Source organism: Neltuma alba, unplaced genomic scaffold, assembly GCF_004799145.2.
Source record: "Neltuma alba isolate B1F8T4 unplaced genomic scaffold, ASM479914v2 tig00011895_pilon, whole genome shotgun sequence".
Taxonomy (NCBI): domain Eukaryota; kingdom Viridiplantae; phylum Streptophyta; class Magnoliopsida; order Fabales; family Fabaceae; genus Neltuma; species Neltuma alba.
The window spans coordinates 5,442-33,331 of NW_021636493.1; the positions used below are offsets into that span (position 1 = coordinate 5,442).

General features: G+C 35.0%; 3 protein-coding genes across 5 annotated transcripts; 1 reads left to right on the forward strand and 2 right to left on the reverse strand.

Annotated features, from left to right (window-relative positions):
* The first annotated feature begins 7,611 nt into the window (after positions 1 to 7,611).
* On the forward strand, positions 7,612 to 10,696 carry LOC114719162 (calcium uniporter protein 2, mitochondrial-like). 2 transcript variants are annotated; one of them, XM_028904626.1, is made up of 2 exons: positions 7,612 to 8,217; positions 9,920 to 10,696. In XM_028904626.1, exons 1-2 carry the CDS (start codon positions 7,684 to 7,686, stop codon positions 10,424 to 10,426), a joined length of 1,041 nt encoding a protein of 346 aa, XP_028760459.1. In that variant the 5' UTR covers positions 7,612 to 7,683; the 3' UTR covers positions 10,427 to 10,696. The 2 variants fall into 2 exon arrangements, 1 of the variants encoding a protein (XP_028760459.1); XR_003737888.1 differs by lacking the exon at positions 9,920 to 10,696 and adding an exon at positions 8,446 to 9,358 and having other exon boundaries at positions 8,093 to 8,217.
* Positions 10,697 to 14,425: 3,729 nt separating this feature from the next.
* On the reverse strand, positions 14,426 to 26,034 carry LOC114719126 (elongation of fatty acids protein 3-like). Its single transcript, XM_028904584.1, has 2 exons — positions 26,024 to 26,034; positions 14,426 to 15,775 (listed from the first exon to the last, which is right to left on the reverse strand). Exon 2 carries the CDS (start codon positions 15,515 to 15,517, stop codon positions 14,588 to 14,590), a length of 930 nt encoding a protein of 309 aa, XP_028760417.1. The 5' UTR covers positions 15,518 to 15,775; positions 26,024 to 26,034; the 3' UTR covers positions 14,426 to 14,587.
* Positions 19,600 to 21,198, reverse strand: LOC114719127 (E3 ubiquitin-protein ligase RNF185-like). Of its 2 annotated transcripts, none has more exons than XM_028904585.1 (2): positions 21,114 to 21,198; positions 19,600 to 20,629 (listed from the first exon to the last, which is right to left on the reverse strand). In XM_028904585.1, the coding sequence occupies exon 2, from the start codon at positions 20,617 to 20,619 to the stop codon at positions 19,939 to 19,941; it is 681 nt and encodes a 226-aa protein (XP_028760418.1). In that variant the 5' UTR covers positions 20,620 to 20,629; positions 21,114 to 21,198; the 3' UTR covers positions 19,600 to 19,938. The 2 variants fall into 2 exon arrangements, with proteins under 2 accessions (XP_028760418.1, XP_028760419.1); XM_028904586.1 differs by lacking the exon at positions 21,114 to 21,198 and adding an exon at positions 20,936 to 21,062.
* Positions 26,035 to 27,890: the final 1,856 nt, after the last annotated feature.

Below are 27,890 nucleotides of genomic sequence, written 5' to 3' on the forward strand. Positions count from 1 at the left end.
AAGCTATAAATTAATAATGACATCAATAGGAAAGAGATCATAAATCAGATACTTTATCCCCATAAACTGAACCCAGAATCGTAGTTATCAGTTCATCAACCACTAGGTTCAACATGTTATTGCCCAGATTGTCGAACATTAAAGGAAAATGAAGGAATGAACCGAATCCTGGTCTATGAACTGAAAAACAATATTCAGGATTATAAGACTGGGATAGGAATGTTGGTTCACAGTTTCATTGTGTATGTCAACTTTCGCATAAATTATATTGATGATTGAAGCAGGAGTTAGCCCATTATTAGCCACACATATTTTCAAACCGTGTCAGTAAGCTTTTGGCTTGGGTATCCTTGCTAAAGCTCATGTAATGGATGAGAGAGGGATGTGTTTTCAAAATTTGAAGGCCGCTATCTGACTTCTGTAATTGTGTTTTTAAAGTAAAGCTATAGATATGTTGCGAAAGAACGAGTAAAATGAATATGCTAGCCATTTTCCAAATTAACAAGGTGCAAGTCCCCATATGACAGTGTACGTCAGTTGAGCTGGTTTTTAAGAAATGGTTTTTGTACTATATACGGGAAACTGGAATGCGAGAGATTTCGCGAGATAATAACATTTTACAGAATGAAGAAATATTACAGCTCTGCACTTCAGACTTGGCAGTATTAAGTGCAAAATGGCGCAAGTGTTTGTGCTACAATCTGAAACAAGAATCTGTTGATTAGAGTTCAGTAGAGTGCACCGCCATTAAGTGCATATAAACTATGCCTCAACTTTCTCTTCAAATCGATTTTATAGGAACACTTTTGTTTAACATAACAAACTCGAGAATGGAGAAGACTAGGCAGGTAAAATGGTATACTCTTTTTTTTTTTTTTCTAGGCATCCTCCTATTAAAGATAATCCTATTTAAGATATAGTTATGTACTAAATATAGGTAGCTCTCCTAATGAGAAACTAACTCCTTCTGATAAATCCAATTCTTTTTATTGCTATATCTTGTTTTAATCGCGCACACAGGAAACAGATAAAATGGAGCAAGTATGCATCCAAACACATTACACACATACCAGGCCCTTTTAGATTGGATGGTCATATTCTTGGCCCAATGTTGATACTGCTTTTAGAGTTTTATACTTTTTTTTTGGGGGGGGGGGGGAGATCTATACCATAATAATACAATACGTATAATTTGAACTTTGTCGTGTTAATGGGAATCCTTGTCAATCAAGCCATTGTTATATTCGATCCTTTAGCAAACTGATTCTGGAGATAATAATTTATTGCATTTGCAAAACAGACCCCTACAAAACTCTGCCAGGTCCTTAAAATCACTGTTAAACGTGAGCAGGGGAAAATAATCAAGAACAGAGCATTGCTAATATGAGAACAGATTTCGCATTTAAATATAGTTTGGAGTATCGTATTACCCACGCCACAACTTCTTGTTAGTGGTCACGACATCACGAAGTGACGGGTGCTAGAAATGCTAATGTGAGGCGAAACTTTGAAGATATATAGGGCCACCATATCTCTTATTGTACTTATGGAACAGAGTTCTTCAAAATTAGTGAACATCACTTGACTACAAATATTTTTATTCTGTTCTCTTCTTCTATCCTTCAATCATCAAAAGCATTTTCAGGTACTAACTTGAATCGTACAATCGAATCATCTTTTTTGGCGACATATGTAGCGGGTTACGTTTAATCTACCAAAGGGATGTGTTACGTAATCTCTAAAACGACTGGACTCTTCTATTCCAATAACGTCACGCCGGCAGAAGCGTTGTGCACTTTCAAAGCTTTAAGGAATTAGAAAACACGAGTAACACCAAACTCGTTAACTATGAACACGTCAATTCATAGGGGATTCCTCTACGGCAAGATTAATAAGTTGTTAAATACATACTTTGCTGTAAAGAATAATACTATAAAATTACTCTGGCTCTGTCAAAAACACAGTAGAAATAGAAACTTCCATACCCTGAATTATTATATCCACAAGTTTATCAACTATTTTATCCTTTTCTTATGTCTGAAACTTCTCAGTTCAAAACATTCAAATTCTTGCTGTTGGTGTAATTGTTGATGAGCACTTGCAGGTAAGTATTCAGCTGCCATTGCGTTGTGATCCGCGAATGAAAGATGAACAGAGACCTAAAATGATAGTCAAACTATGACATATATAAGATTGATTATCGTTAAGGATATCTTATAAATATGTTTAATATGTTTATGGTATGGTTTTCGTGTTATAAAAGGGGAGGTGTGACATACTAATACGGCGGAGATAACACACATGGCCATTGTTATATAGCAACTTATACTTAATTGTCCCACGTTTATCCTCTGCTTTTGCCGTCTCTAGCGTCGTCATCCACACCCTTGTGGCTGGGTATTATCCTTTAACACGAATAATATACTCTTCCAATGATTGAAAATTCAAAATTATTATATACAAATATACTTATCTCTTAACAACTATTTTTTGGGGGGTAATATTAATTAAAGATCTTGTTTATTCTCAACGAAAATTTTATTCCTTTCCTCTCATATCCACACCTATCTCTGTGTCTGTTATCTTATCTGTAACGTGTTGTTAGGACATTGATGGATTACGGAGTACCACTTGCTCTGTTTTTAATATTCCGTGAACATATTCTCTGTAACAAGTTGTATACCAAAATTTAGGTTCCTTAAAATATTAATTTTTAATCCATGTCGAAGCAGGATTGATTTTCTTGACAGTTTGATGAACAATCTAGGGATAGCTATAGCACGGGAAGCTTCTGTGATTAGGTCTCTCTGTTTTTTTTTTTTTTTTTCCAAATAAAAGAATAAAACATGCCCCCACCGTTTCCGCGTCTGGGATGTTTCGATGCTGATTCATGTTGGCCGGTGAACAATCATCTTTCCGGCAGGATTGATAAACGCGTACATATTTTAATCCATCATCTAATCTCAATGAGTTGGTCAATTATGTTTAATAAAAACATTTGCATTAATTTCAAAATAGCTCATAATAATCGGATTTGTTTATTTCTTGAGCTTAACGATAAGGCACAAAAAACAAAAAACAGAGGGAACTTGGCGACCTTATATTTTTCTTCCATAAATTACCAAGTAAAAAGCCCTTGCAAGTTGCAATCCACGTGAAGGCCATTATCAAATATTGAGATTTGAGTTTTTTTCTTGAGCTCCCATACTCCCATTTGACTAAATAATAATAATAATAATAATAATAGCTATTGAAGCCGTTATATAAAGGGGCTTGCCAAAAAAATATATGAAAGTTTTGTTTTGTTTTGTTTTTTTTTTTGGTCATTTCCATCTCGGTCATCTCTTTTGACTAAAATGGCCCATACATCATTAGAACAATGAGCGGACTAGCCCGCAAAGAGCAAAAAGAATTCACGTACCTGTCACGTGCAGATAAAACGCACAATTTCATGCTTGAATAAGACTTTAAAATATGTTAACTACTGCCTCCGGTCATAATTATAACATTTTATTTATAATCTATAAATAAAGTTTTATAATTAAGATTAGTATTGAGTATTAGTTGAGCCAAACAACTATGACCAAAAAATAGAAAAAATTGCAAATAAAAATCTCCTAATACGTAAATTTATGATTTGAGACCCTCAATTTGAAAAATAGTAAATAAGGACCCGGTCTCACTTTTGTAAATATAAAATTGTGATAAAATGTCTGAAATGCCTCTCAGTCAAATGACAAATTGATTATGGGAAATTACAAGTTCATTTTAGCAAATGACAACTTTAGCAGACCAAATCACAACTTGGTTGAGGATATGCCAAATGATAAGTTGACTATTGGAAATGACAAGTTCACTTTAGTGAATGACAACTTCAGTGGACCAAATTACAATTTGACTGAGGAGCATTTCAGACATTTCACCTACATTACATATTTACAAAAGTAGAACCCAGTCTTTATTTGCTATTTTTCAAATTTATGATCTCAAATTATAATTTTACATATTAGGAAGTTTTTATTTATAATTTTTTCAAAAAAATATAGAAGTGGTTGTAAATTGCTGGGAAAAATGAAAAAAGAAGCGGTTGTAAACGTTATGATATTGCGGGCATTGATGACTTTTTGGTTCCTGATACTCATGGATCCTAATTCAAGCTTCACAAGTCAACCATCTAAAGGGTTGTCCTTTTCTTTTCATCCTCCATTCATGAACATAGCTTATTAAGTGCATGATCTTTCGCATAACCAAATCTATTAAATACTATCTGTAGTTTTAATATACTACATCCAACCTTTAATATAAAAGTTAGTTGACTAATTTGAATAGATTAAGAAAATTAGTTAAATTAATTATTTATAATAAATAGATATCGTTTTTCCTAAAATATCTTTAAATAATTATTATAAGGATTACTTTGGGAAAAAATAGATAAATATGATAGACAGAGTAGATATGAGTCTTATATTTAGGATCAAAATAAAATTTAAACGAACTCCTATATTAAGTACCAGAAATAGTAAGACCTATATTAATTAAGGATCTATTCATTTTAAATCATGTACATGGGATACCATTGTATCTCTTAATTTAAGTTTTTAATTATCACGCTGGAAATTAAATATATGAGAAGCATCCCCCATATATTTCTAATTGTATTTAATTATTCTGGTAAAGTTTGTTCGTATTTTTATTTTTATTTATAATAATGTGTATGAAAAAAGTGAAAATTTCAAATACTATCAAACAAGGATATCGAGCTCTAGTTTGGTGCTTTTGTCAGAGTGAGGGATGAGGGAGTGGCAGCCGTCAATTTACGTCAATCCAACTTTAACTTCCTTGCACGGTGTAATTCTAACAAGTGGAACAACTTGCCACTAATATTCACACCTTTCGTCTTTCACGTGCTTAGAAAATAATATGAATTATGCATATATAATAGTGATAGTTTATCTCATTTAGGTGTTTATTACTCGTTAATGAACGCTGTCATCTCAAGCGAGACATTTCTAATTTACACTAAATATATAAATAAAGAGAGAATTGACAAACTTTGAGGCAGGTAAGAAAATGGCAATTAATTACTTTTCTAATCCTATTTCTAGGGCAGTAAGAAGACTTTTTTTAGTCTTATTTAGAAGGCACCGAGAAAATTTTTTATATAGATATAAAATTTTAACATTAATTTATTATTATGTTGGTTTTGTTTATATACGGTTTTATATATATTAAATAGGGATAAAATTAAAAATTTGTCAATTTAAAATGAGAGTTAATGAAATTTAAATTTTTTTTTAAAGTTCATGATGTGAGGAACTTATTTTTAATAGTCCAAACAAAGCAAAAAAAAAAAAAGAAGACAAACAGATGTTGGGTGTGCGGAGCGAAGGGAGGCGGATGTGGCGACACGTTTGCGTGGACGCAATCCATGATAAATTAAAAATAATATAGAAGGTTTATTTTGTCCCCGTATTTTCAATTTTGACACATCATTGGGACGTGTTTTTCTCCTAATTATCACGTAATAACTGCACGCAAGCAACCCCCTCTTGCATGTGTGCCAATTTATTCACCAAAATTACATACTTGTTTGAAAAACTGCATATTATAATTATATACTCCATCTATTTGAAGTTATTATCTTCTGTTTTTAATATAAAAACTAGTTTGACATATTTATGTTTTTTTTTAAGAGAATCATTATAACAATTGTATATGTTAAATTTTTTTATTAAAGGATATTTTTAGTTATACATGATTAGTAAGGACATTCTATAGAAAATAATACATATTTATTATAAATAATTAGTTTAACAAACTTACAAAATAGTTTTTATATTAAAGCCGGAGATAGTATAAGACGTTCTTTTAAAAAAAGTTTTATGTTTCAAAATTACTTGTAAAGGAAAAGCTAACTATGGGAAATAAACATTTTATTATTAGAATTAGAGAACGGCAAAAATAGAAACAAAATTGGGGGGGGTTGGCTAAGTTTTTTTTTTTTTTAATGAATGTGTATTAAATAAAAATGCTTTAAAAGGGAGCTCTATTAATATAATTCATAAAACCAACATCATTTCCCTCGCAAGGTTTGGGACGAACCATTTACTGATAACTTTTAGGGGGGAAAAAAGAATAAAAAGATGAACCATGTAATCTTTTCAATGAATTGGCTTTTAACAAGATTCATTCATGGATGGATACACAGATAGAGATAATTTTAAGAATTAAATAACATAAAATTATGTCCTGAACAAAGCTTTTAATTTGCAAATTTGACTTTGTTTCTGGCCCCAAAAAAAATAAACTTTTTGTGGTTGAAGTAAGCTTTAAATTACGTCAATGGAATTTTCTAGATTACAAATGATATTCAGATGACATTTGGTATGCAAGGCTTTTTAGTCGTCACAACTGGTTCGTAAAGCACCCGAGTAATTAGGTGGGTTCCCCATTCATCATACAATTTGTGAACATTAATCTTTCATTTATTTCTTTCATGTATTTGAAGAAACAATTATATATATGATATATTTATTTTAATTAATCGTGGTGCAGTAATTGGGATGCTGACCGTACACAATGGTTGAAAAGGCAAAGTCAGCAGCAGCAGTGCATTGCTCAATCTCCTCCCCCAGTTCGACCCAATCTCATATTTATTCATATGCATTTTTTTTTTTGATTTTCAAATTGAATTCACACGGTTCCTACGGATCCAGTCTTCAATCTTCACCCAACCACGTGTACGGCCATCCTTCATTTTCCTCGCGAAACCCACCCCCTCACCTTTTTCCCTTGATTTTCTCGCGCCTCACGAGATCTCGCCCTCCTCCTTCCATAATCCTACAAAGTCCGAATGTATCCTACAGAGTCCAAATGTATTTATTCTGCCAGTGACAAGTAGGACGAAATATGAGTAAACAATAAACATTTACATTTTCTGCTCCATCAAAAGGGCCTTTAAGTAACTCGGACTAGATGTCCCTGGATATTTCACATATTGAAGGCTCATGAGAGTTTCTAGATCCTATAACTTGACTATTCACTAGGTTAGTTATTATTTATAAACTACTACTTTCGCTATTAAATATAATAACCAGTTGATTAATTTGATATAATAACTAGTTAACTAATTTAAGTAGATTAAGAAAATAAGTTAAGTTAATTACTTGTAATAAATAGATTTTTTTTCCTAAAATATTCTTACTAATCAAATTATTGGCTAGAAATACTATTATTAAAATGACTATCTTAAAAAAATAGATAAATATGATAAAAAAATGAATTGAGATATTATATTTAAAATAAAAATAAAAATTAAACAAAATCTTATATTAATAACTGGAGGCAGTACTTATTAATAAGATTTGCATATTCAAATCTAAACATCCAACAGCATTTTACTTTATTTATCTTTATTATATCCGAATTAGTTCAAATTCCCGCGTCCCTATCCCGACAATTTTGCGTTTCGGTCTGGATTTCTCGCATCAGTTTCTCATGAGGTCATCGTCATCTCTTTTAGCTTTCCCATTCTCTTGAGGGGCCAAAAAAAAAAAAATTCCAGCGTTATGGGGCAACTATATAAGATGACTCCCAGTCCCATCCTTATCTCCAAGCAATTCAAATTCCGTTTGACGGCCCTGTAACTTCAGAAATCTCGTTTTCTTCCTCTTTTGTAAATCAATGGCGTTTAGGAGATCCCTTGCTCAACGCTTACTCAAATTTACCAAATTCTCTTCGCCGGCTCCTGCCAATGGCCGTTTGTCTTCTTCCTCTGTTCATCCTCGAATACCCACGAGCCCCAGCAATCCTGACATTGCTCCGGATCCGGGAGATAAAGGCATCTTCCTTCGTTTCTTGCACAAGCGGTCGCTGTTTCAGCCGCAGCTCCGATTGCCATTGCTGGGGGATGGCGTTGTTGATCAGCTCAAGGCTATTAGCGCTGCTGGAAATCGCATTCGATTGGACGGTTTGGTTCCTCCGCCGGAGAATTCGGTTGTTTGGGATGCGAGGAAACTGTTGAGGGCTGCGCAGCTGGAGTTGGTGAAATCGAAGCTGCGGGAGATCCGGGAGAGCTGCATACCGTATTCGGAGTTTCTTCAGATCTGCGCCGAATATTGCTCGGATGAGGATCAGGCCAAACGAACGGCTAAGATGCTTGATGATTCTGCTGCTGTAATTGTCTTGGGAGATGTCGTGTTTCTGAGGCCAGAAGAGGTGAATACCTATCCCCCTTTTGTCTTTTTATTTTTCTTGGAGTTTTATTCAATTGCCCCCATGTTATTTTGCTCCTTGTTCTGTTGGGTTAGTTTTCTGGGTTTCTCAGAGGGTCATGGTGGAGATCACAGATATGTTTCACATACTTTCCATTTATTATTCACCCCATTAATTTGGAGACTACCGAAAACTGATAAGCTTTTCCGGTGACTTTTGTTTTTTCGACAGGAAATTGAAAGTTTGTTGTTTCGCCAGTTCTAAAACGTGTAAAGGATTCCACGTTTCAGATGGTAAACTAGGGCTTCCCAAGGACCGAGAAAGCCCTCATTCTTCCTTTCATCACAAAAATCCTTTCACTTTACTCAAGGGAATTAACTAATTAACTAATGAGATTTTTTTCCTAAAAATAGTATTAGAGTTATTATGTGGGAGGGGCTATGGGTTACTGTATTGAGAATTTGAGATCATTTCATTAGGAAAAACGTGAAGTAAATAAAATAAACTTTTTAAAAAACAAAGTAAATGTGATAAATTTGTGATGTCGAATTAAGTGTGCCGGCCATCCTTTCCCACCCCTGATTTCTCTCATGGGAAGGGAGGAAGCGAGGAGGCTGGATTTAATGTGAATCCGACCTCATCACTTCCTGTGCTCGTACTGGATGGCAAATCGGCCTCATTTTTTTTCGTTCATCAGAGATTTCTCTTAATTTTTCTTGTGGATGAATTAATGGGATTCCCCCCATTAGTTATTTGAGGAATAACTTGAAGTAAGAAGAATAATTTTCACCGCAATGAAAAAGAAGTAAATGGAATGAATTTGTAGATTGGGATAAAGAATGGCTTTATGCAGGCTATCCTTGCGGGGCATTGGTTTCGTGCAGGAGAGAAAGGGGTGATATTGCGAGAAATTTATTATTGTAGATCTCACCTCACCTCTTTATTTCTCTCTTGTCCGCACGAGATCCTCGTGTATTAGGGAAAACCATTCAATTCAAATATTTACCCAAAAACCCATTCATATCTGGATCCCCACCCCGTTCATTTCAGGCAACGCACCAGGAAACTTCAAATTTAGACTAACATTGATGTGAAACATGTAAAATGCTCATTCGAGTTGCTTCGGCGCTGCTTCTTTTAATTTTATTTATCAAATTTTAAATGATCGAAGGGAAAAAAATATTTGTTGATGGGCAAGTGGGTCCTTGGGAATGGGAAATTTGGATTCCTGACAGAAGGTTGGAGGGCAGAGATGTGAATAAAAGGATAAATAGACCTTTTGGTATGTTTTTGTGAGAAGCCTTTAGGACGTCGTCCTATTTGCGCCCTGTAAAATCCAGACATTTCTGCATTTTATTTCAAGCAGTTTCCAATTTTTAGTTTTCTACTTCTTTTCACACTTGTTAGTTGTCATTTTCTTTTTCTTCACCTAACCTCTATCGCGTCTAGAAAAATCCAGTCCTTCCCCGATAAATGACAATGCCTTCCTTTCTTATTTTGTCCTTTTTATTTCCTCCTATCAAAGTCCAATTGTGCTGACCTGGTAAACCTTTTATCCAAGCTGAGTTTGTCAAGGGTCTAAAAGAGTCTTGTCAGTTTTCATTTCCCTCTCTTGGCCTTGGAAATGTACAGTTAATCCTACAGAGAGAAGCCGAATGTAAATTGAGCCATATTTTACCCAAACTCTAAATAATTTGTGATACAGGTAGCAAAAGCCATTCAACGTCTGCTTCCAAAGACAACAGGGAAGACAGATGACCCAGAAGTGGCCAGAAAGGAGCTTGAAGAACTGGAGAAACAGAAGGCAGCCATAGACACAAAAGCTGACGGCTTGGTTCGGCGTGAGCTGTGGGGAGGGCTGGGTTACCTGGTGGTGCAAACAGCACTGTTCATGAGGCTCACTTTTTGGGAGCTTTCATGGGATGTGATGGAGCCCATTTGCTTCTATGTTACGTCCATCTACTTCATGGCTGGCTACGCCTTCTTCCTCAGAACCTCCAAAGAACCATCTTTTGAAGGTTTCTACCAAAGCCGTTTCAGCTCCAAGCAGAAACGCCTCATGGAACGCTACCAGTTCGACCTTGCCAGGTATAATCAGCTCAGGGCTGCTTGCTCCCACTCTTCGCCATCACCTTCGGCTTCCAAGTTGGGTTCTTCCGTTGCTTCCCATCCCCCGTTTCACAATTCTCACAGCGATGAATTCCATTTGTAGAACATACTGACCATTATTGATTTTTCATGTATTGACCGCCTCTTATGATTTGAAAATATAGAAGGAAAGAAAAAGGAAAAACCTTGGACCCGGCGGCGGAGTCTTTTTTAGGATATCATTACAAAGCAGAGGAAAAATTCGAAAAATGCATGACTAAAATGTAGGAGCGGCTTTATGTAGCGACAAAAGCAGAGTGTTGTAATTATTGTTCAACTTAAGGAATTGTAACAGCAAAAAAATGCCAAGTGTTCCCAAGCTATTTCGCTTTCACCCGTGGTCCCATTTTTCCTAAGCCCTCCCCTGAAGAGTATATAATACCTAAGAAACCGACCTTGTTTTAACACATTTTCTGTTCTTAATTATAACAAAGCATGGTTTAGATCAAAACAAAAGCATTCATGGGGCAGGTGGAAAGAATCAATTGGCTATTTCCTTGATTCATTACATATACTGATTAGTTAGTGCGTATGATTTTAAATTTCAAAATGGAATGTCCTTGATTCTTTCATCCCGTTGTTAATACGCTGTATACAGTTTATATTTGTTATGTCAGAAAATAAGGAACTTGTAATGTTAGTTTTACTTCTTTTTTTTTAAATAAAAGATTGATATTACATTCCAGTCTAGGAAAAAAATAATACATATAGCTGGAAACTAGAAAGGAACCAAGCAAATGGTCATTAAATTCCAATGTAAGTAAATATTAAAGCACCTTTATTTAGGCTCAGAGGGAAGTTATTGAACTTGTAAGATACTCCACCACTCCCGTTGCTATCGTATTAAATATGGAGATAGGCTGGCGCATCCATAATTATTGGATACATCAATTCCGTACGTTATGGATTTTTTTTTTTGGTGGAGTTTGTTTGCGACGCGTTAGACTTAGAATAACCAATCAGGAAGAGGTTGTTAATTAAAATATAATTTGCATGTGGGAATATTTATGTATTTATAATGTAGGCATTTTAAAAAGCAGTAGAGGAGGAGCTATATGCTTCAACTTGCAATGGTGAAATTGGAGGAGTGGGTTAGGTATGGTAGGGGGTGAAAATGAAATGAAAAGAGAAATGGAATCCTTCAATTTTTGCGACGAAGTGATTAACAGGGAAACGATTTATGGCCGCCTTGGGCGTATTTCATCATGGAGTAGTAAACATGAGAAAAAGAAGAAGGACAAGTTAAAAAGGTATTAACAAATTCATTAAGAACCTGTTTGGAACAGCTTATAAATAATTTTTTAATAGTAATTTACAGAATACGAGACAAATATGTGAGAAGAGTTTTGTCTCAACTTACATAAAATATATTTATAGAAAATTTCTACCACAATCCCAAACACACACTAAATGAATCGTAATTTTTAAGGAACGGAAGTAGTAGAGTTAGTGCCCGTTTGGATTAGCGGTGAACAACTGTGATTTTAGATAATCGTGAATTTTATAAGTGATACTGGCTATAAGTGATACTGGTTAATCGTGATTTCTGTTTGGATTTTTTTTTATAAGTGATTTTAAGAATTGTGATTATGTTTGGTTTTTATTTATTAAAATCACTTATGGGTGTATAATTACTAAAAAGGACATGAAGTTAATAAAGTTGTTTACATTTTCATAATTATTATATTTAATAATAAATTTTATTAAATATAATTTAATAAATGACATGAATATTTAAATATTATTTTTATTTTAAAATTATTATTATTTAAAATCACTTACAAAATTTATGTGTAGTACAAATATTAAATAAAAGACCCCATATAAATAAAAGATGAATGAAAATATAAAAAAAATTTGATTAGCAATTTTAGTAACATAGATAAGGAAATTGAATCTCCAATCAAAATTATAACTAAGAAATAAAATTTAAAAGAAAAACAGTTTCATATTGTATGTTTTTTTTAAAAAAAAATAAAATAATTACCATTAGAATTAGGGGTAGATTGGAGAAAATTTAGTTACTGAGGATTCATCGGGATTTTTCAAACGCATAAGCTATCTTTTGTTGCTTATCCTAAAAGTACGGTGGGAGGTTAAAATCACGATTCATCAGGATTCTATAAAAATTATCCAAACACCCTAACCATGCTTTATAAGCACTTATTTGAATTTAAACGGGCTTATTTGAGATTCCACCGTTTAACCAAACAGGCTCTTAGTATTGGTGGACGCAAAGGTGCTAATAAACGTGGGGAAAGGGGCGAGGGAATTAAGGAGCATTAGTTAGGGTGAGTAAATAAAGATTAGGAGGGAGGATGCAGGGAAGGCTGTTTCTGGGACAGGTGATTTCCATCACCGTCACGCTCCACCAAGCTCCTGTGTTTTTACAGTTTATTATATTTTGCATTTACAATATGAATTGGTGAACAGTGTGAATCTGTTCTCATTTCTCAACAGCACAATCACACCTGCGCCCACACTGTCCCCACACGCCTCTCATCCAACTTCGGCCCATTCCCCTGCTTTTAGACTCACCACCTTCTCCTTCCTTTTCATCTCATCTCTTATCACCTTCATTCTTTGTAATTAATGGTGGTTGGGACTAGCGTGTCGCCAGATACAAGCTGACGATGCATGTTGTAATTCAATAATTCAATGTCTGCAGGCTTATTTTGTGTTTCCCAAGAAGCACCTCCCACAGGCCTCAACATCTTGTGTTGTTGATTGGGCCTCAATCTACCCACCCAACAAAAAAAAACAGAGTTGAAGGCGAAGGAACTTCAAACTTTTGTGTGGGGACAGCATGGGCTTACTGTGTGATGACAGCATTCTCTAGTGGATGACGTTGTGAGTGGAAGATGATTCCACCAAGGTGACCACTTTCCGTTTTTTTGAATTTGGCGGGCCCCACTTGAATTGAACCCTAAAAAGCCGCGGACACAGCAATGTGCCTGCCAATGTAACCCCACCAAAAGCACGAAGGTTCCCGTGGGGGATGAGGCCCAATTAACCAGTCCAGGCCCGTCTGAGATTATTGATTGGCATGTTTCCATTTCTGACACTATGAATAATACTCTTTGATAGCAGCATTCTCCCGACTACTTTTATACGAATCAAAACAAAACTCATCACGTATATTTATCTTATATATTATTAAATCACTTTCAAAAGGTTAGTCCAAACATCCTCTTGTCTATGAAGCTGAAGAATTAGCTATTCTTAGGGATTAAGATTGACTTGGAATTCTGAATTCTAGAAAGTTGTTCTGGAATCAGATACTAAGAACTCAATTGATATGTTGATGTCAAATGGTAAGCAACAAATCTGTAACCTTATGTTCATTCAAATCCAAAACATAATGAAGTTGATTATTAGGAATTACAAGTATAGCACGTTCTCAAAGAGCATACTGCATAACAGAATTGCCGACACTTTCAGCGAAAGTTCCTCCTCTTTGGATGTGTTAGGAGTGCTCCTGTTGATAGGGATTACATGGGATTGGATTCCTCCACTTTCTAGTTTTATTTATCACTTTGGTGAGCATCCTAAACTTATCAAACCTGAACTGTCCACATCTCATTTGGATAGTTTGAATTTGATTCTTATTTATTTTTATTTATTCAAAATAATTATTTTAATATGTATAGAATCTAAAATAAAGACAATCTCTTAACTATTATTTTTTCAAATAAAATTTTTTCTATTTAAAAAAAATTCATGAAAGACTTTAAATTTGGATTGTTCAAATTGGATATAAACAATCTATATCTGATAAATTTAGAATGTTCATCAAAGTGATGAGCATCAAAACTATGTTCCTAATTAGTTTGTTGTTTTAGGGAATTGTCTTCTCTTTTTGTGCCCAAAAAAAAAAAATACCACTAAGAAAAATAAACAACATTTGTCACCGATTCTAATATACTGTTGTGAGTTGGTAAAATGCGATGGTGATGCATAACCCAGGAGGGAAAAAACACAACCCCCGCCACTCACAAAAAACACTATTGATTCGTTTCCACTTTCCATAGTGCTACATATATCTAATGCAACAAGAATTGTGTGATCCTTGAACTAAAAATAATGATATCATAACCCCGAAAATCTACAACGAGGGGTGGTATTTGCTCCTACAAATACAATTAACCAAGAAAAGTATAGACGCTTGGTGGAGGCCTCATGAGATCACCTAAATCTAGTTGTCTTGTCCATTTCTGCTACAGTACTAACGACCGATCGCCAGCCTTTGATGACCACAGGAATGAGGCTTGGACTCGCCTTCAAGCCTGGCACTACTTTTCCTGTAATCGGCCTGTAATCTCACGTAAAAATTCAGAAACACCAACAGAGCACCAACGTTGAGCACCGAATTAAAAATCCAGGCGCCGATTCCGTTGCATCCGCCTCGGAAGAAGTGAAGCAGAAACACTCCTACATGGCACGCCACGTTGCAACCCACCAGCACCACTTGACAATTCAACACCAGCGGAAAGCACGCACTTCTCAGCCCCATCGCCGTCCAGAATCTGTATCCGTACACCACCGAATACACCAGCGTCGTCGCCAGGATCGCCGCCACTTGAAACGACTGCGAAAATTCCAGCCACAAGAATGACATGAAGATCGAGATGGACTGATTGAACAGCTGGAACAACACCAGTTTACGACGTCGTAGAATCGTGAAGATCGTCCTCCACATGTGTAGGAATCGAGACAAGTAGTACACGTATGACCAGAAGAAGACCCGTCCCGAGGGTCGAGTGCCCAGTGGAAAACAGAGCAGCCATTGGAATGGGGTCTTTGAGCGTCGCCAGAACCAACGGGTGTCTCTGATCTCAACGGCGGCGGAGAGTAATATACCGGCGAAAATAGTGACGGAGATAAGGGACATGAACAGGCTATGAAGAGCGGGTATGGGGCCAAGAGGAACTGCACGGGTCGGGCGGATGAGGAAAGCCAGAAGTCGATGGAGGAAGAGAGAGATGAAGAGATATGCGGCTATGGAAGTGAAGAGGAACAGCCAAGTGGAACCCCATGACTGGGTGTGGCTCCAACGGAAATTGACGATCGCCGGATGCTCCGACAGATAGAAGCCGAGGTTGTGGACGACGGTGGAGGTGTTACCGATTGCAGGCGAGACAACGTCGTAAACCATGACTAGTCTCTCACATGAAGTAATCTTTGTCTCCTTCCTCTAGGCGAAGGAATTTATACAGAAGGATATTTTCTGTTAGTCGGCGAATTTACTCGCCGCGAAAGAGACTATGTTCTGCGCAGACCAGAAATAGACATAAAAAGAGAGAGAGAACTAAATCTGTCGGCGAACGAGCATTAAGAAATTTATTACGTGGCAAAATATAAATGGTCGATGATGTGGACGCCCCTTCCACATGTAAATTTAATACTTAAGTAGCTGTATTTTATTTTAATTTTAAATATAGAACTCTCATTTGTTTTATTTATCAAATTTATTTATTTTTTTAAAGTAATTTTATAATAATAATAGTTTAATGAATACACTTAATTAACAGAAGTATTTTAGAAAAGACAACTCTTATTTATTACAAATAACTAATTTAATTAATTTTTTTAATTTACTCTCTTAATAAGTATTAATTAATTAATCATTGTACAGCCGCTCGCATGCCGTCTAATTTCTGGCAATTTCATTTTCATCCCCATTGATCTTTTCCGGGCCTTGTTAAACGCCATTAATGCTTGGATTCCAGATCATCTTCAACTAAGGCACAATTTTTTTAAACCAGAATATGTTCAATTTCTTATCATAAAAAATTTAAATGGGTTCAGTCCCGATATTTACCAAAGTTAATGATATTTAGCATAATTAAAACAAATCCGGGAGCTCAAAGTAACACTTCCAAAAGCGCATGTTCTTTGCTTCCTTTTACTAGATTTCAAACTACAAAACACACCCTTGTTCTTATTATTGTAAATACAATTTTTTTTTTGCCAATATTGTAAATACAATTATATATGTAAAGGTTGGCAGACATGATAAAAACATTATTTCCATGCGCGCTTATCTTTAGTTTGATTGAAATAATAGTACAATAATTAATCAGCAAAGCACCGAATAATTAAATCATGGCTACTTAAATAAATTATTTTACTGGAGTCCACACGTTTGTTTCTTTCCTCCCCCACTTCCTTTTCATGACGAAATAATTTCAGTATTATAAAGATGAATCTGATACCGACCTTCATTTGAGAACCGCTCATTTGTTTACAAATTAAATACAAACACACATCGCAAATATAGAACGAGTTAGTGAAGTTGTTCGTTTTGTTTTTTTTAATTCTTTTTTATTGGAGCTACCTATATGGTGGTAAGCACATTATCTCATTTAAAAATAAAAGACTTGATCACATCATATTTTGAAGTGAAATACATATGTCAAGTGGAGAATGGGGAGTACTTTAGCAGTTGCTTGAATCTAAAAATTAAAATTCATACCCTGTGGAAGCTATGGCTATTGCTTACTAATTATGACTGGTTGCGGAAGAAGATCGTTGACAATAACAAAATGAAAGGGAAAAAAAACATATCAAGTGACCTTAAATTTAACAAAAATTGTTATTGAGATGACATAATTGTAATTTTAAGGATATAAAAGTCTGCGAAGGTACCAGTTAACTTTAGGAAAATATGGCAGTAAGAAAAGGTTATATTGTAAAGCTTACAATTTAAGGCCTTCAATTTTAATGTCCCCCCTCCCCGGGGGGGTGAAAATGCTGGTCAAAGGAGGGATTCCATAGATTTTTAAATTATATGCCAAAAATTCATGACAGATCCAACTCAGTCTAAACCAATATCAAAGTAAAGTGAGGCTTGTGTCACAAGTTACTTAATCAGGTCTAAGAAGAACAACAGAAAAAAAAATTGTTCACCGACTAAATGAAAATAAAAAAGATTGCATGTTGTAAAACTAATTGAAAAACAATTATTTAGATCACCTGTTTATGAAAAGTTTAAAACACGGTATAAGTCATGGGAAGTGATATACGATAGACACACTGGTAGACACACCAAATAGTTTAGAATTCTCGTCAAACCTAACTTTCTAATGAAAGAGGCAGGGCCTCTCAGAAGCATCACTTAATTAATGGCTAAGTTTCACACCAGAAAGAAAGGAATTTGTCATGAGAACGAAACAAACAGACTAAAGTAATGGGAATACATGCTTGCTTTCCCTTAACTCATGCTTAAATTATTCGGGAGTGGTTAGAGTTTATACGAAGGCTTCTCAACCTAATCTTAATTATATTTAAATGCAATATGCTATCAAATGTAAAGTGACCATCCTTGGTTGCATTTGCAAGCAAGTCTCGGTTTTTCTTTTCCTTTATTTACTATTTGCAGCAGATCAAGTTACCTTATGGTGACATTTGCAGGCGGATGATGAAGATCTCCGGCAACTTGATGAACAAACATTTGAGCAGCAAATGGGCTCTGAAACGGTTCAGATTAATCAAAACAACTAAGTTGGAAAAGGAAAAAGATTACCGATAAATTCTGAAGAGAGTTCATTGGTTCAGCCAATGAGACAAAAGGCGTATGCGTCTTGGTAAACACAGAATGGCGACAAGGGCGGAGAGGGATCAGCAGTTTACCACTGCAGATAAGGATCTTACGTTGTAAGATGTGACTGTCTCGATTGGAAAGCTTACCTCTTCTCTACTATTCCATAATGTTCGTGAGATTGGAAATGCATTTGGGACTTACAGGACAGTCCAAATGCGCAAAATTTGTGTGTCTGAAGTTTAAACCCATCCTAATTTGGGACTTTGACCCGCCATATCCCTTAGTTCAAAGTATCCAGAATGATTGTAGCCAAAAAAAAAAAAAGTATCCAGAATGATGATTTGAACTTTGGTTTTAAGAAAGAAAGGGTGCAATATGAAACTTTGGTTTGAACCTTTCCTGAGCTTGCAATATCCATCAGCCTTCCATTGGTTCCTGTTCGAGTGTTTGGAATGATGATACTCATTTGGATGGAAGTGGGATATGAAATAGAATGGCAATGAATGTAGGAAAAGAGATAGTAACTCCGGAAAGAATATTTGGCACGCAGAGGGAAAAAAAAATTGATGTTTGGGATCCCCTAAAAAATATTTAAAACAATATTTTTCACGTAAATTGAGACAGAATTTTTCTATCACATTTTCCTTAAACTTGGTAAAAACCACTTTAAAAATGTTAATTCAATCGATGAATTCACAAGCGGCCATCCACAATCTACACCCAATGTGAGTGTCATCAATCCATTGGCAGGGGAGATCTATTAGGCTCATCACCACTGGACGATTCCTAAGTCCAAAATTTGGTGCCCAAAGGCAAAAGGGTTTTTCCTTTTTCCTTTTTCCTTTTTTAATCTGAGTACAACTCAAACGGGTTTGAACTTTGAAAGACTCTCATGATCATATCAATTCAGTCGTCAATGAACGGGCACAGCTAACTCATATTACAATAAACGTTAATCAGCATGCTGATCATGCTTCAACTCCTAAAAAAAAAAAAAAGGTATGCTGATCATGCTAGAAAAAGGGTCAGATTGTCATAATTGAGAAACCACGTGGCTTATGATTACATCGTTGGCACAGTTGTCATCAACGGAATTAAAGACCATATGCTCACCAACCCGAATACCCATTTTCTGTCCTCTGACTATCTTCCAGAAAGCTTGCAGGTAAAGCTGGAAAGAGAATGCTCCTTTGAAATTGAGCTCATCTCATTCCCTCATCCCCATTTTCTGAGAGGCTCATACTCGTAGTTATACATTCTTACTCTTTTTTTCCCCTCCCTGAAGTTATACATTCTTACCTTTTTTTTTTTTTTTGGCCCCCCCAAAGTTATACTTTCTTACTCATGCGTATATATTGTTCTCTTCTCAGTCGAAAAAGTAAAGATGTATAAAATAGCAGATATTACAACTACACCCCTGAATTCGTTACCAATTTAAAACTTCACAGGAATCCTCACGTCTGCAAATTGTAACTTTGTGAGATCGAACATGAGAAGTAAAACACATACAGAGAAGTTACTGCAAGAAAAGGAAAACAGCCCAATTGTACTTACGCACGAATGCAATTAAAATCATTAGGCGAAGACCTCGAACAACGAAGTAAACACCAAAATATATATATCGTTCTGCAAACACCAAAAATACACACACACACACACACACACACATGTATATCATTCTGCAGTTTAAGCCATGACCTTAGAACCCTCTGATTTATTGACTTAAAAAGTCAGAACCCCAAATAACACAGACAAAATATGCTGATTCTTTTCTGCTGTCATCAACTTCTTACTCGACAGACCACTAATGTACACTAGCTAGCTAAACAAAGAAACATGAGGCACAGAGTAAGAAAGCCAGCAAACCATGAGATAACAATTACAAGAAGCACAAAAGAGCAGTGCAGCTGCCGCGAATACATTGTAAAAAATTAAACTGGCAAAAATCTGAATAACGAAAATGACTTCTTAGGTATTTACAGAAATGATAATGAACCTCAACAATTCCTGTGCTCAAACGCAAGATGGTTTTACTACCCAAAAATGAAAGCAAGAAGGACCAATACACCAACCAACAAAAAGAGATTCTTCAAAACATTGTCCTCATGACGATTCCCCTGACCAGTTGGGTGGGCGAAATCACGTGCGGGTCCTCCATGAAAGGCATTAAATCCAAACGGATACCCAGAGGTCGTCCCATAGACAGTGGCATCTTGAAAACCATGGAATTGAATATTAAGAAGCGACGGTATAAAGCCACCAAAGGCCGTAGAAAGGGTGAAATTTCCCATCCTTGCTGTTGCCGTTGGTATAAATCCTCCCATCAATCCAAACCCATAACTTCCAAACGGATTGGCTTCTGGTGTAGGAGGCGCTTCAGGCCTCTGGCCAGCAGGGCGGCGGGGAATCTCCATTCCAGGGTACGACTTTGTTCTAGGATCAGTCTGTGTTTTACCCCTTCCATACAATGGAACCAGTTTTTCCTCCTGGACAAGAGCCTTACAAACCGGACATTCTTGAGAATGCGAGTGATGGTGAAGCCATTGGTAGAGACATGGCCAACAGAATAGATGACCACACAGAGTGATAACTGGGTCTTGGGCTAAATCGAAACATATATTGCATTCAAAATCACCAGCATCATTCGAACCATTCCCTGAGCAAGACGGGCTTTGAGAAGACGTGCTCATCGATTCCCCAATCCCATTTGCCATGGCTCACCCCCTAAGGCCAAAAATGCACAAACAAGACCCTGTTCATCAACAAAAAGAAATTGCATAAATGGAAAAAAAAATTAAAATACATCGGAAAATCTGGAACTGCTATAAAACGCAAAGCATCATCAGCAGTTAAGGGAGGATAAGAATCATCGAAATCACCATCTTCATTTAAAGTTGAAAATGAATAAGAAAATTCTTTCAAAGGACAAGATTGCATAATCAAGAAACCATAAAATAACCAACGAGAAAAAAAAAATGCTCGTTATAAACCAATACGAAATCAAGGGGGAAAAACAAAAAGGAAACGCACAGGTTAGGTAATAGGAAGCGTTAATAAGCACCGAAGAATGAAGAAAAAGAGGGATCCCCAAGCGGTGACAAGCACATAACGACCATCGAACTCCACACCAAACAAAATGGGGATTGAAAATTACAAGAAAATGGAGGAAGATAAGAATAAACAAGAGAATTGATAAATCGAATCTTACAATCTGCTTTAGACTCGGCAACTTGATTGGGGACGGAAGCGGAATTGGAACGAGAAAGTGAATGTTCTTCGAAACCCCTAAAAAGGCGATTATTGCGCGTAGAAGTTTCTAGGTTTTTTCTGGTTTTGTTCGTATAAATTAATCCCCGCCTATTTTATTTTTTATGCTTTTTTACAATAACTGTTTTTAGGCCGGAGGGTTCGAGAAGCGAGAGATGCCGGTTCCATATATATAAATATATATATTTATTTATTTATATATTCACCTTGAAAATTTTTAAATTTTAATTAAAAAATAACAAATATACCCCTTTTACTTAGGGTGTGTTTGGATGAAACCAAACCATAGTTTGGAAAAGTGATTCTGGAGAATAGATTCTGGGGAGAATAGATTCTGTGAAGAATAGATTCTGTAAAAAAGTGATTTTGAGAAGTGAGAGTGTTTAGATAGTTGTTATCAGAAGCACTTTTTATATATACAAATTACTAAAAAAAAGACATAAGTTAATATGATAATTACAGAAAAAATAGATTTTATGATATATTTTAATTTGAAGGAATAAAATTGTTAATAATATATTTTTTACCAACATAATTAATAATACATAAGATAATATAATTAATAAATAATTAATGTGTATATATATTTATAAAATATAAGATTAAATATGTTTATCAAAAAATATGTTTATAAAAAAAATAACAAGATACATATCATATAGGCTCTCACACTCTCCTTTTTTTCTCTAAAAGCAAAAAAATTTTGCTTTTTCCAAAACCATGGTTTTGGAGTCAAAACCATGGTTTTGGTTTTTAGAGGGGGTGTTTGGGTGATTGACACCCCAAACACACCCTTAGCACAAGGAAACTATATGCTTTTCTAATATTAAAAAATTATGACCCATCAAAATTAGGCCAGACTTTTAAAGCTCTGAAAATAAGAAATTTTATTATATGTCAGTAACTACTTGATTGGATATCAGAAGAGATGACATATTATTTAAAAATAAAAATACAAGGATATGAAATTTAATTTTTTTTAAAAAAAGAACTAAAGATAATAACTAATAAATCTATCAAAGTGCTTACCAAAAGAATGTGTTTTTTTTTCTCAAGAAAATATGTAAAAATATATCCAAAATTTCTTCAGCTTTCAATTTTCTTGAAAGAAAAACAACATTTATGACCCTACCTTAAAAAAAAGAAAAAGAAAAAATCCCGCCGACAAACAACATATTATGCCCACTAGAGCAAGTAATATGCGGCTCAACCCGCCAACCTCCCAACAAGTGGCGGGTTGGGTTGATAAAAATTGGGACCGTTTTAAAATGAAAGTTTTGAGCCCATAACCGCCAAGCCCAAACCCGCGGCGGGCCAACCTATTTAACATTTTTTTTCTTTTTTGCAAATTGTTCCCTTTGCCTCTCAGTCTCTACACTCTCGACCCAGTCCACAGTCCAACAGTGAGCAATCCATGTCCAATAGTCCAACACGGCAACACCAACACGGTCCCATTTTCACATTTTGCTTGCGTTTCGCACTCCTCCTAAACTCCCAACTCTCCCAGACCTAGTCTCCCAATCGCCCTCGGCCAGTCCTAACTCCCAAGTCCCAACTCCCAAGTCCCAAGCTCTCCGCTCTCTGTCTCTGCTTTGTGCCTTTGCCCTAGCTCATGAGTGATGATTGAGCACTTGATAGTTGATACTTGATAGTAATTTGTGTGTTGTGACATTGTGTTTATGACTTTGTGGTAGTGTTAATTTGGATTTATATTTTAATTTGAGATGTTTGTGAAATTATTAAGGACATATCATGTTCATTTAATCATATGTTTAATATTTTGATATATTTGAAACTTGAAACTTGAAACTTTGGATGGATTCCATATTTTATTTATGATAATTTCTATTTGCATGTTTTATTTTACGTATTTAGGAATTTGAGACTTTGAGTAAGTTTTATTTTTAAAAAAGAGTAAAAAAAAATTACAAAATTTGGCTGGTTGGTGGGCCTAACCCGCCAACCCACCTGAGCGGGCTGGGTTGAAAAAAATTCTAACCCGTCAGAAAGCAGTCCTAAAAAGCCTAGCCCGCCAAGCTTCAGGCCCGCCACGAGCCAACTCATAATCGGCGGGTTGGCCCATATTACCGGCTCTAAATTGCCCACATGGTTGGGTGTTTTGGGCTCCCTACATGGGCCGAACGTTCATTGACTCTGCGAAACTGAAATGGTGGGGAATGGATTCCTAAGGTAAAGTGGACTTCTTAATTGCAAATTAATTGGGCTTTCAATTAGCAATTAAAAACAACGGCTTTAAGGCCCCAACAAACATTAGTTCATTGCCTAAATATATTGTTGCATCTGTATCCTTGTCCTCGAGATGATCCTCTTAAACGCTGGTCCCCAAAAAAAAAAAAAAAGAGAGATGATCCTCTTAAACAATTAAACGCACATGTATTCAACGACAAGTTCGAACCTGAGACCTAAAGGGTGTTTGGGTAACCTTAAAAATACTTTTCAGAAGCATTTTTCTGCAAATCGAGATAAATTCCTCTGTATATTTACTTTGTATACCGTAAAAACACTTTTCAAACTATAGTTTTATTTCTACCCAACGACTTCCCTAATCTAAGGATAAGTGGTATCTGTACCTAACCCGGTCGTACTAGAGTAAAAGTACTGCATAAATGCGAGTTGATTATATATAGTTGCTTTGTGACTAACCATTGAGGTAGTTTCTTTTTTAAAAAAATTACTACATTCGATCTTTAATATAAAAAATCGTTTGAATTTTATTTTAATTCTAAATATAAGATTCTAATTCACTTTATCCCTCATATTTATTTTTTTTAAAACAGTCCTTATAATAATTATAGTTCTAATTAATACATTTGATTAGTAAGAATATTTTAGGACAGACAATACCTATTTATTTCAAATAACTAATTTAACTAATTTTTTTAATTCACTCAAATTAGTTAACTATCTTTTATATTGAGAACTGGAGATAGTATTTAACATCACTTATCACATTTGGATTTGTTGACAGTAGTTTTCTTTTTCTTCGAACTGCTGTCTGAACAAATGAGCGTGAGAACTTTGAGATCACATCGGTCACAGTATTTAACTTCACTTATCACATTTGAATTTGTTGACAGTAGTTTTCTTTTTCTTCGAACTGCTGTATGAACAAATGAGCGCGAGAACTTTGAGATCACATCGGTCACAGTTTGTTCAAATGCAAGTGTATAAAATAGAACCACAAGATGAAGGAGATAAAATGGAAATTAAATTGACATGCATCTATATGTGCATATGTTGATGGATCTCCTCCATCTGCTTCTTAGCATCGCTTTAAATCAATAGGCTGAGTATTTACCAAATGAAGCAATCCCAGTCGTTTTCATATGTTGTCAAACAAACTCAATTTATTTTGCTCTTCGGCTTACCTTATTACTCTTCCGGTCCTTAATATATGAGTTAATTAGAGACTTAATGTTGGCCCTATATATAAGACCTGTTTAACATTTTTATCAATTTTTTTTTGAAATTAACATTATTGATATTCTCATAATAATAATCAAGTAAGAAAGAGAGAGAATTAAAAAAAAAATTTATGGTGTTTTAGAAAAAACACATTATACTACCTCCAGTCTTAATTATAAAATCTTGTTTGTAGTCTACAAACGAGGTCTTATAATTAAGATCAGAGTTAGTATTAACTAATTTAACTAACATAATTAATCTATTCAAATTAGTTAATTAGATTTTATATATATTTATTTTTAATTATTGCCATCAATTATATTTTCCTGCTTTACATATTCACTTAGGTTTCATATTTTGTGGTGTATAATTAAATTCACATGCATTGAAATGAACGAACGATTGAACACATGTGGCCTTATCCTCGTCTTTACGTATCGCGAGTGTTTTGTTTCCAAAACTGTTCTGCACAAAGTCACCAAGGTTAGCTTAAAGAGCACCTATATCTACAATAAAATAGCAGGAAAAAGAAAAAAGAAAGAGAAAAGCCCCAAGTCATCCACGAAGGTGTTTCAAAGTCGGAGATGGAGAATTTTAAAAGGAGCAGCAATTGAATGTGAAGAGGCGCAGAAAATTGTAGGAAGTTTCAGACTTTCAGGTACACGTCAACTTATATGAAAAAAGTGAGAAGATCCAATTTATTATGCCTGTCATCGCTGCCAAACAAAAGTGGTACGAAGTCCTCTTCTGACTTCTGAGCCTCCCATGAGTCAACCTACACTTTTATTACCTCTGCACTTTCTTAATCTCCTTCCTTTTCTTGGCCCTTTCTTTGCCTTCTAATATTATTCTATCCAACTTTCCCTCCTCATTTTTTATTCCCTAGATTCAAACTTAATGCATTATTAAAATAAATTGAATACCCGAGTCAAGTAGTAATTTGAATTTTAAAGTTAAATACTCTTAATATATGAAAGAATCTTGTAGTCTAGTTATATAATAATATGCATTGGTTAGCCTACACACATATGTCCAACGGTCAATTTGCTCCCCGACCTTCCGTTTCTCCCTTTCAATTTCAGTTTGACTCGACATTGGTACCGAATTAATAGGAAAAAGAGGAATACCTTGTGGATTTGAATACCTTGTTCTGAATGGCCTAACTACAAAATATATCCCACGTTAGGTTGGGTCTAATCTAACATTGGCATATGACACTCAATTATATATCAAGCCTCTGGTTTCACATTTAGTGGCTAGTGCGATGCCCTTGGGTTATTTTCATGATAAAAAATTGCGCAAGTTAAAAGCAATTTTTTTTTCAAAGTATAGTTCATATAAGTTATCATGAGATTATTTTTATTAGGAAAAAAAATCTTCTATAAAACATTTTTTAATTAAAAAACATGTTGAATGAGGCCAAACTAATTAATGATGCAACTGCATATTTTGAATGTGGAATTTCTTCAGCCTGACTCAGCCTGATTTAATTGAGTGTGGGTACACAACTAAATGAGAATACCAAGTATGTAGTATTAATTATGAATCAAAAGGCTAACAAAAAATGTTTGGTTAAAACAAAGCAGTTAGACAAAAACTGCGCATGTGGCAAGCGACTTTCCATGTTAATTAGACCCATCTGCGTGTGTGTGTGTGTTTATATATCAATACCAAGTCTTTTTTTTTTTGATATAAACCATCCGGTATCCAACCGCGCCTTTTCTGGGCCCCAGCCTCTTTGGGCCAGTTGTACCCGAGCGATCGACTAGTCCGGATTCGGGTCGGGCGACAAGTAAAGCCCTCCCCGGTACCCTTTTTAACAAGTGAGGATTCGAACCCCCGCCCTCAAAGAGCAGAGACTCGCCTCACTTGTGGCCTAGCCAGTCACTACTAGGTCAGGAGTATTCGGGTATCAATGCCAAGTCTTTTTAATTGAAAGAGAAATAAGAAAACAGAATTATTTAAAAAGATCATTCAAACAGATTTGTGAGACATCCCTCTCACGAGCAATTAATGCATAACTCAAAGCAGAGAACAGCCTTGGATCAGGCCAGAAGGTGCGTGCCAATAATTGGAGAGGCATGGATTACTACTAGAGGGAGTTAATTAAGTGCAACTTTGCTTTCATCAACTGCCACCTGATCCTGAAATCCAAGCCTGCCTCTTAAATGTATCTACCACATGTCATTTATCCATAATCCCCCAATTTATTGCCGCCAGCTTTAAATTTTCATATTTTCCCCATTTTTTTACTTCGATTTTTTTTTTTTAACGAAACCCAAGCACTACTATATACTCCTTTAATTATTAGTCCTAATTATAAGTCGGAGAGAAAAATTTATTTTGTCATATTTATAAATCACATCATTAACATTTTAAAATGAATGTTTTATTTTACTTTTTATTTATTATCGTGTGGATTATTATTTTTTGGAAAATTGATATATTAAATAATGGCAAACTTAAGAAGTTGCTAAGTTTTAAGATCAAGTTAATGAGATTTAAGATTTTTTTATTCTCATAATATATGTCGGAAGTCATTTATAAAAAGGAAGATGAACATTGCCTAGTTTTGGTTAAGAAAAAAATTATTTTTGTTCCCCATTTACTTGTCCTATGTTAGCCTTAAATATATATGTCATGCTCCAAATTTCAAGATATAATTATCACTTAGTTCTGTTAATAAATGTTAGATTGAGGATAATCCTCCGATCTTAATATAAGACTCATTTTATAATATAATTTACAATACAAAGTACATATTACATTTATGACCAAAAAAGTAATATTTATAATGGCGTGATATTAAATGGAGGACAAAATAGGAAAAAAAAAAACTCCCTCTAGTCCGGTACATAATATAAGAAGTTGGTTAGAAAAAAAATGTGATACAAAATATAAGAAGTTGTTAGGATAAGTAACGTGATTTTTTCTTTACTTTTGTCCCTGTTAAATATAGGAGAGAGAGTGGAAATAATAAAAGTGTATTTAAAAAATAATTTATTATTTTTGAATTACGCCCTAGAGTTGATACGTGAAAAAAGTTATAATTCTTACGTAGTGCATAGATTTTGCTGACTCTTTAATTGATGTGTTTTCTCATGACAGGATAAGAAAATAAAGACGAAGTAAATAGTATATTGTCCTGTAAAATTTGGGGGCGGGGGGCAAATTCCGGCCAAAAAAGAAAAGGAGAATTATAATCAAATTTTAAGAAAGAGCAATAATTATTAAAAAGTCCTAATAATAACCTAAAAAATCTGTAATAACAAGTTTTACAATGAAAAATAAT

What these genes read in the sequence shown, in the direction of transcription:
- LOC114719162 (XM_028904626.1), top strand. Translation starts at nt 7,684, where the DNA reads ATGGCGTTTAGGAGATCCCTTGCTCAACGCTTACTCAAATTTACCAAA. An exon ending in TGTTTCTGAGGCCAGAAGAG is followed by an intron (nt 8,218 to 9,919) that starts GTGAATACCTAT and finishes TTTGTGATACAG; the next exon opens with GTAGCAAAAGCCATTCAACG.
- LOC114719126 (XM_028904584.1), bottom strand. Translation starts at nt 15,517, where the DNA reads ATGGTTTACGACGTTGTCTCGCCTGCAATCGGTAACACCTCCACCGTC.
- LOC114719127 (XM_028904585.1), bottom strand. Translation starts at nt 20,619, where the DNA reads ATGGCAAATGGGATTGGGGAATCGATGAGCACGTCTTCTCAAAGCCCG.